The 10,000-nt window shown below is 40.7% G+C and overlaps 1 protein-coding gene across 4 annotated transcripts in view; it reads right to left on the reverse strand.

Annotated features, from left to right (window-relative positions):
* Window positions 1-10,000, reverse strand: part of LOC138057855 (uncharacterized) — a 167,429-nt gene that overhangs the window by 140,565 nt on the left and 16,864 nt on the right. Inside the window, exon 2 of one of the 4 annotated variants that reach the window (XM_068903766.1) lies at window positions 5,621-5,979. The exons of the other annotated variants lie outside the window; for them this stretch is intronic. Within the exon in view, the coding sequence (XP_068759867.1) occupies window positions 5,621-5,959 (339 nt within the window). The 5' untranslated portion in view covers window positions 5,960-5,979. The remainder of the gene's footprint in view (window positions 1-5,620; window positions 5,980-10,000) is intronic. 4 annotated transcript variants of the gene reach the window in all.

Here is a 10,000-nt window from a genome sequence, read left to right on the forward strand (position 1 = left end):
CAATGAAGAGGAAGGTCGCGTTTTATTGGCCAATCCTGTTCGTTACCATGACGACAGCTATATCCTCACATGTGAAAGATAAAAATAATACGTTCACTGCGCGCGGTGAAGATATGATTTTTTAGTAAAAGGAGAAATCCTGGTATTTCATCAGTATCTATATAATATAAACTAGTAGTAGCTATTGGTAAGTGCCAACGAGGCAGTCAACATAATACACGGGCATACTAGCAGATTTGTATCAGACTGCCATGCTTGGAACCCAATAGTAGTTGTACTTTTTTATTTGAAACTACTTCAACTCAACTTATTACTGGGTTGCCGTATGGCAATCCCAGTCTAGAAGTGTCTGGCATTTGTTCGGTGTTATTTATTTATTTTTCTTCCGTGTCGGTAAAAGTCTTGTCTGTCACTCCCATGGTAAGTGGTATCTTTGTGCATAGAGCCTTCTGCGCGTATTTCCTTAGGATCGAGAGGGTAGTGGAACTGCGTAGATTTCTCTGGTGGACACAGAGTTAACTTAGCCTGCAATGGGGTGGAAAGTCATGCAACGCAAATGGCGTTTTACTGGATCCTTAAACAATATATACCCTTATGGAGCTCAATAATGGAAAGTCAGTTGGATAAACTATTGTAGGCAGGCACTGAAAACCAACGCCTGGAATCTCAAAAGCGACGAGTAATGGACTTCGACAACAATCTGTCGCCCGTAGAGCAGAAATCAAAGTGAGCTGCATTTCTAAAATAATATTTACCAAGTGTGCTGTTATGTAGAACACTGAAACCAAATGGAAAATTCTCTGGTAACTTATGGCTTCAACAAAGACAGAGAACGAATCGAACACCTTAAGTGGATCTGTGATCAACTCTGCATAGTCTTCAGGTTAAAAAAAATGGAAATGTGACAGCCAAAATTATTTGAAAGAAAGCTTGTCGTCTATTTTGTGCTTCATTATTCAAGGAAAAGGTTCTTCATGGAAACGGTTTGATCCTGAAATTTTAGTTTGTTGTAATATTGCGCATATTTGACACGATTGAGTTTTTTCTCTTCACGCACGCAAAAATAGCAAATATGTTGTTTGTTTCAAAAAATTGTTCGCTGGAAAAGGTGGCCTTTATGAATTCATCATGTTTTATGATATGTGTGCTGGATAGTTTTTATGGCAATAGTAAAGCATTTTCTTGTTATTCAAGGAAAATGTTCTTCAGGAAAGGGTTTGAACCTGAAGTACATGGTAATTTGACACGATTGAGTTTCTTGTCTTCACGCATGCACTGAAATAGGAAGAGGTTTTCGCCTCTAAGAGCAGACATGTTGTTTGTTTCAAAAATTGTTCGCTGAAAAAAAGTGGCCTTTATGAATTCATCATGTTTTATAATATGCGAGCTTAACTGGATAGTTTTTATAGCAATAATAAAGCATTTTCGTGTCAAAATGAGGTTAGCGTTTTTGTGTTGTGCTAACTTAATTAAATATAAATATACATTCTGCCTCGTGAGTTTGTTATTCTCGTTAACCAGCAATGGAAAGTCATTGCAACGCGAATGGCGTTTTAGTGCATCGTATGTTGTTTGTTTCAATAAAATGTTTTGCTGGAAAAGGATTCTGTGATATTTTCTGCCTTTGTGAATTATAATGTTGTGTATTGAATTTTCGAGCTTAAGGTTGAAACGTGATACGGGAGGATATTTTTAGTATAACTCTGTAAGCAGGAAAGGTTTCATGAAAATAAACAGGTCTGTTGGAAGCGTGCTTAAGTTTCAACAAAATGAGCCCCAAAATCAGCAAAAAATTGTGACGCCGGTAAATAATAAAGTAGCTGCTATTTCCAAAATGGTGGAATTACCTGGTGATAAATAACCTCGTCTTGGAGAGTAAATTTTTGACTTTGCAGAAACAATGGTGGGCGATTGTGATCTTTGTTTTGAATTCGCTCATTTATTGTCAAACTTTATAACACTTGACAGAAAAAGAAACTTACGAAAACCCGGTATCTTGCCATCATTTGACACATATGCTTCACTGTTTGGCAAGTGAACATGCCGCGGTAACTTACTAGTAATCACGGCGCCCGCTGAATTCCGGCGATGTCACTTTCGATTTTGCGATTTATTTGTGCAGCCAAAACGTACAATAACAAAATTGAACGTAGCAAAACTCTCCCAAAATGTTTGTCGTTGATCTTAACTGTTTATATTCTATATTTAAGGTTCAAAATTAATGTTGTTTTTATGTCGTAAATATGTTATTCTCGAGCGACCGTCCTGGAAACTTCCTTCTGCTCTTTCTAAAAACTGTGTATCAATATTTATTTACTTTTGCATCAATATTTGTTTTTGCATAAAGCAAGCTAACAAAATCTGTACCTTGCTAAGTTCGCATTTGTTAGCGTTAATAGTATTTTCGGTCCGATGCTTCTGTTTTACGAAGGCGTATATTTTTTTTTGTCATCCATCCAGACACTAATCCCGCCGGAGAGGGCTTAGCTTCAGTAAACTTTAGTATTACAAAGCTGTCAGATGCTCACAGGGCACGCTTAAACTTGTGGTGAAAAGAAGTTTATCAACATGTCAGCCCAGAAGCCAATGTTTCTCACTTCCCATTTATTTTCTTAAATCTTTCTGGGTTCAGTAGTTTGCTAGTAACCACATGTCTTCTCAGGTTATTTACCCAAGGCTGCTACCATGGCACTACAATGATAGACAATACCAAAACAATATCGTGCACTGTTAGAGCTACATATTATGCAAAGACAGATTTTTTTCGTCGTACGAACGTGTGAGAACCTGTGAGCCAAAGGGCCTCTGCTGGTATGACTTCTGGGTGATCCCTTAAATGGTCTTAATGACCCCCCAACTTGAAAAAATTGTCTGGAACGGTGCACGTACCACAGGCAACCCAGTGTACGCTCACGGAGGGTCTAGTCTAAGTTAATAACACAATAACAATAGAAATGTAAGAAAAACGCTCGCACACTTTGTATTTGGCCTGAACAATGAAAATGTCAACGTGTTTTGCGATGATATTGAAAGCGCTACTGTAATTTTTGAACGGCCGTAGTTTTAACAGGAATATACAATATATAAGTTAGATAAAATTAATGCCATGTACAAAATCGCCAAAGCGTTTTCTGTGTGAAACATGTCATGGGGAATCAAAGTCTCTTGCAACCTCGTTCCCAGGGTCGCTATTTTCTGCCTCCCTTGTCGTGGCTGGTCACGTGGCACTCCTTGACAAACATTTTTCCACTGGGGTAGGGTTCTCGTTATATTTTGATCCCGCAACTCGTTTTCTTTAGACAAGCATTTTTGAAATAAATTATCTTCACCATACAATGTAAGTTTCAAAAAGGTAAATGTTTTATTCCCACAGGAGATTCCCAAAAAAGCAGTCAGGCTAAAACAAGAGCTTTTGCGACCAATAAGAGATTATAAACCGTCACACACGAAAAAAAGATTCGTTAGTAGCTCTGAGTTGCTTCTGCAGTACATACACTATCATAAAACAATACACCACACGCTGCGAAATAATATAACAACGAAGACGTTGAAATATAAATAAGTTAGAATTATATACTCGCTTTACAAGCTTGTGACTTAGGAATAACTTTCTTTAACATTTAAAAGAAAAACGAAAATCAAAAAACAGAGTAAAATTCCCTCACATTTTCTTGTTCACTCAGTTTGATTTGAGATTGATACGTGACATATTTTAAAATAAACTTGACACCGAATGATCGATCACCGAACATGTTTGTGTCCCATGGATAAAAGTTTCACTTGCTCTCTTGCACGACAGAACCTTTTCTCCGCAAAATTATTAGGCATTCTTCGTTATCTCTGAATTCGACTGCTCTTGCTCTCTGGAGCGCTCGAAATTTTTTTTTGCGTACACAACACTCTCGCGCTTCGGCTTTATTAAGGCTGCCGTCTCGCGTCTTTGCTCGGCTGACTCGTAGGCAATTATGACCTTGCATGTAACGGCAAACCAAGAATTTCGAAAAGTTTCTCATAATGGTTAACGAGCTTCAACTGCAATCTCCTTTGGAAGTATGTGGATGATGTGACTATCTTCTGCACTGAATGAAGTCAAAAAATCTTCGTGTGCTAATGACATGAGCGTGAACCTTAAGAAATGTAAAGAATTGACCGTTTCTTTCTTACGTCGCATCGTGAGCCTGCCCGTACTAACGATTAACAATGCGGAACTTGATAAAGTTAAATCGCATAAAGTTTTGGATGTTATCTTAAGTGGATCGAACGCTCGCGTTGAATCGATAGTCATCAAAGGTTCCATGCGTCTTCACACTTAACATACACCGGGTTTTGAAACGAGCTGATGTACAATCTGACAGCTTAATCACCATCTACTTATCAGGTCTTTTCTTGAGTACTGTTGTCCAGTATGGAGTCCGTCGCTACCAGTTTATCTTTCAGAGAAACTCGAATTACTTCAGCGGCGTGCTTCCAGAAGGAAGACTTTCAAAAAAACCCTGTGAACCCGGTTCCAAGCTCAACTACCTCGTCGCCCTGACAAGAGAAAGCGCCCACGCCCGTTCGCTGAGGAAATTCAGCAAGTTTATATAACTTTTATATAACAAATGTATCCTCTTTATTAGTGTATATATAATTAGTTTTATAAATTGCAATTCACTGTAACTTTATACACGGTGCGATGATTTGTTAGTAAAAAAATGTGATTTCCAATTTACGAAAAGGGTGCGAAAACGGATTACTGTTCTCACAATCATCATCATCGTCATCCTACATCAATACAATTCATACTTAATTGACCGCTCCCCAATGGGGCTTTTCAGGGCCAATGAAACACAACGAAACAACAGAACGGATCAATAACAAAAAGTGTTAAGAATCCCAACTGACCGGAGGCAAAAAAGTTGGTTATTTACAAGTGCAGCTGGGAAATTGAACCAGGGACTACCAGGGACAAATTCACCGAGTGGTCAGAGCGGATCTTGAACCCGGGATCTCAAGGCAAGCGCCCTAACCACTGGGCCACACTGCCTCCTGTTACATATTACATATTTTGTATTTTACGTACGAATTATAGACGAAAAGGAAAATTGATACTCGCACTTAACTGGACAATTCAAGCAAATGTCTCTTAGAAACACCTGAAAAATTAAGGGGCCTCCAGCGGGATTAGAACCCACGACCTCTGCCGCGATGCCCGTGCAATGCCCCACCAAATGAGCTTTGAAGCCCCACAGTTGGGAGCAGGTCAATTTGTTGGGCGTATGTACTCACGTGAAGGACTCGCCGGTCGAGTGTCATGTGTTCCTTCATATAAATTCAAATGACCTGCTCCCATCTGTGTGGCTTCATAGCTCAGTTAATAAAGCATTGCACCACCATCGCGGAAGCCGGAGGTCACGGGTTTCCATCCCATTGGAATCATTTGAATTTTCCAGTTCTTCTAAGAAAAAAAAAATGCTTAAATTGTCCAGTTAAGTGCGAGGATCACTTCTCCATTTCATAATTTTTGTTTTGGTTACAATACACGTTCATAGAGTACCATGAATTATGGCCTCAACCTCTCCCTTCAGATCGATTCCACGGTTCTTTTGCCCTTCCTTCAAAGTTTCATAATTTATCTCACCTTCTCTGCAGCCTGGCCTTCTTCCTTGTAATACTGAAAGATCACACCATCGTCGCTGTATTGCAGGTTGTACCTTGTCACCCATTGGGAAGTCAATCCCCCTGGCCATTGGGGATTTGAATCTCTTCCTTGTGTTGAAACACCTAATACTTTGGTGTATTTATTGTTCAAATCAATTTGCAGCCACGAGGATTGATTGAGATCATGCCGTACAACTGACCAAGATCCTGATTTGATTTTGGTCTCTTTGAAAAACAACCTTCCTTGGTGAGCGCTGTGATGCACATCCTTCCGTGAAGATGCACTGATTTGCTCGTTAGCTATGGCACCACTTGCCATACCAAGAGCTTTATGGCATTCTGTGAAAGCACAGCAGAAAAAAAAAATGTCATGTTTACACTTTTATATTTACTTCATTTTTTTTTTTTTCGCTTATTAACTTATTTTCCACTGGCAGCCAAAGGTAATGTTTGTTTTATTATAAGAAGAAAATCCATTGTCAATACCAGATTTAAGCCGTATTAACTGGATTGAAATCTCCCATAAAAAGGGCTCAGTTTTCGAATCATTGCCCAACCTGTAACAAGTTATCGGAATGTGCCCCTGATTGTCTGGGCACAGACTGTCGCGGGAATCATCACTTGGACTTAAAAGGTCAAGTATTGAGAATTTTTTTAGGCGAGATATGTCAAGTCTGGGTTACCCTTGATTTTCCGTAGCTGTGCTTTATTCTCGCTTTGTTCTGTGCTCATGATTTGCGTTGAAAATCGAAAGAAGAGAAACAGTTTCCACGGAAAATGACAACTGATCAGGGTCCGACGAGGGTCAACGACTGAGCGACATATAGTCTCCTATCTCAGATTCTTTTAAGGTCATTCGTTTCTCCCGACCACAAGAGTCTGTTCGACGGGACGCATTCCTTTCCCATTGTGGAGCGCCAACCAATGATTTCCCTTTTATTGTTAAGTCCGTGACAAATTAATTTAAAAAGGTGTAATAACGGCTTTCACTGAAATTTGCACGGACTCTAACTGTGAAAGTTAACTTCTTTACAATATTGAACACGATCTCTCATCATCATAACTTGCCGCTCCATCTCTCGAGCCAACCCGTACGGCGTGCGGTGTCGTTGACGACCCTAAGGTCATCGTCAGTACAGGATGGTCCCCATGGGCAAGATGTCATAATATGCTCCATGGTCTGTGTCTCAGCCCCACATGGGCATTCTGCATTTTTAGCATAACCCCACTTGAACATGTTATCGCCAGTTTTAGCCACTTTTGCCCTTGCCCTATTGAGAGTAACCCACTCAATACGCGGCAAGTCAGAGCCCGGTGGAATGCTTTCACTGGGTTCTGGTACTGCTCCATTAGCAGAACGCGAGTCTGCTTCTTTCCACTTCCGTAGTCTATACGAAGGTGGTGGAGTCCCAGTGAGCTCGTCTATTGTGGCAAAGCTCCGACGGGATTGGAGGCGTCTAGGTACCTCCTGGTGATCGTGAAGGGGGTGCCTTGGGTGGCTTAGTTGTTTGCTCCGCTCCACTCTCAAAATTGTCTCCCGACGGACTTCACATGGAGATATACCGCTCAGACTGTATAGAGCAGGTAGATGGGTGCTTTGCAGCGTACCGGTTATGGTGCGACACGCTTTATTAAGCTCGACATTAACACGGTGACCATGTGTTAAACGGCACCACACTGCAGCGAGATACTTAGCCGTCGAGTAACCCAATGCTAGCGATGTAGTCCTGTTCCGGGACTCCCTATTACCCCGCCCTGAAAATGGGCCTGGAACCCAGGCGGGAAAAGAGAGAGTCCTGTATTACTTGCAGGCGCATGCTCGGCATGAGCAAATCATATTGCATTAGATGCCAGGCTGGATATGTAAATAAAGGGAACCTTGAAACTCCGACAAAAAATCGTATATGAAAATTACTGTGTAATTTGCAGTGTTAGGAAAGAGAAGATCTAAATTATGCCTCGTCGTGACCAAACGAGGAGAAAATACCCCGATCGCAGTGATGTTGGAAAATTATTGCCGAATAAATGTAACTGACAACTGAGAGAAGATCGCAATAAATCGATGCAAAGGCTGAACTAGTAAATGTAGCATAGGACTTCACTAAGCGACAAAACAGCTCGGAGTCAGAATTTCATATTATCTGCAGTACTTTCCCTCTAGCAATGAGTTTCAGAAGGAAAGTGCTTTTAAGTAGCAACAATAAAAGCAAGGTGACACACGCTTTAAAGTAGCATCTTTCATACTTATTAATTAATATTCACGAACAAATTTTGACCAGAACAAAAAATCGTGACAATTAACGTCCGAATAATCGATGTTTGACTGCGAATATATATGTATAAATTTAATAGGAACATAATTGCTTCATCATTGCGTTATCAGCACAAACTGGTATGTAAAGAAACAAAGAGTCCATGTTGTGATTTTGGTCATTCTTTACTCCAAAGCACACTGGGTCTACATTTACCTTCTGCCATCCTACGGAAAGGAACAGAGGAGGATTAAGTTGTAAAAATAGCGATTCAGATTCATGTTTAATGTTTACGCACACACATAAGCACGTTGGCACACAGAAAAAGGTTGATACGGGATTTCTACTCAACTTATTGATGACTGCAGCCCGAGAAGGTCCTCGATTTTTCAGTATGAGAAACAATCGCAAGGCCATGCTCATAGCTATACGTATAAGTGACTTGTTTGAGAATCAGGTGACACACAACTAAGTCGTTTACGGAAGAAATGCATTAAACACATTTGCCTTAATGTAGTCCGAGTCAGCGGAACACAACGATTATCTTGAGTCAGCGGAAATATGTGTTCGGGAGAGTCAAACTGTTATAAGAATTTCGGTTCTACGTTGACAAATAAATAAATATTTCTTTACTAAAACATCTCCGAAGAGATTCGTAACCAGGGGCGGATCTAGAGGGCGGGTGCAGGGGGTATGCACCCCCCCCCCCCCCCCCGCCCTGAGATGACCTGAGGCTAGTATAGAACTAGCATTCTGCAAAAAAAAAAAAAAGGACACACCCCCTTCCCCAGTAAAAATCCTGGATACGCCCCTGGTAACCTGGAAAAACTAGGCCCTTACGTTCTCGGAAGGGACATTTTTACAATAAAGGTCACCTGGAAGTTTCGGCGCCGATGAGCAAATGGTTCGGTTAAGGGTTGGAAGTTCTTAGAAGGTAACGTTTAGCTAGCAGTTTCTGAAATGAAGAAATCGTCCCTAAAATTCTCGGACAATTCAATTTTCAGCTAAGATATCCGAACAGATCAAATTCTTCCAGGTTATAAAAACATCTCTTTAGACAGTCTTTATACATTACAAGGAGCCTGGAAATGTCTCTCAAAGGCTTTTTTCTTAATTTGCTCGTTGGGTGCCCGTGCCTTTGTTGCAGTAAAACGGTTCTGCTTGACTTCAACTGGCTTCCTTTCTTGTGCGCTTTATTACCTCAGAAGTCCGTACTATGTACTTATTGACTGAGTGGCAGGGCTGGACGCGCCAAGACCGAGGGCCAAATACTTTCCTGTCCGGCCCCACCTAAACTCAGTCAATAAGCATTTATCATATGCTCTTTAAACTATTCATGAGAACTCAGAATTTGACGTTTGGGCAAAATAATTAAGAAAAATTTACACAGACAGTTTATCTAATATGTTGTTTGCATTTGCTTTTCTGGCTGTAAATAACTTGGATCTGTAAAAGCGACGAAATCCTCTAAAATCGCTTTGCACGGAGCAGTACATGTTCCTAGCAGGGCCTTACGGCTTTTTCCGGCCCTGCTCGTGCAAACGCGTACGGCCCTCATACGGTGATTTTCCCAATAGTCTTACAATGAAAGCGCACGCGGGGCCCAACTGGCCATACGATAATGTAAGTTATGGATCCTCGCTTTTTTCCCGTTAGTTTATGATCCGCGCGCTTCGATTCTTGCTTGGACCAGAAACCTACGACAAAAAACAGACCTCGAACTTAGTTCGGATGATAAGAGGAATTATTTCAAGCTGCATGTATGTCTAAAGCTGACGTCAGAGAAAATCTCTGACCAGGGTGGGAATTTCTCTGTCCTTGTGTGGGCCCATTTTCATCAGTAGGGCTAACGCTCCAATGGTTCATATGGGGTAGAAACGTAGCACTTCACATTACACTCTAATCAGTTAAGTCTGTTCAAATATAAGTGCTACACGGCCAACGTTTGCAAAAACGTAATCGTTCTTTCTATAACTCAGCCTTATTGGGAGATTCTGAGAATGGTAATATAGTTATTATTTTTTATCTAAAGAGGATACAGTCAACAAAGGGCATTTTTTAAAGTGACCGGTCAACAGCGTTGAGTCATTTAGAGCCATTTTTCTATT

The sequence above is a fragment of the Montipora capricornis genome, chromosome 7 (genome assembly GCF_036669925.1).
Source record: "Montipora capricornis isolate CH-2021 chromosome 7, ASM3666992v2, whole genome shotgun sequence".
NCBI classification, from domain to species: domain Eukaryota; kingdom Metazoa; phylum Cnidaria; class Anthozoa; order Scleractinia; family Acroporidae; genus Montipora; species Montipora capricornis.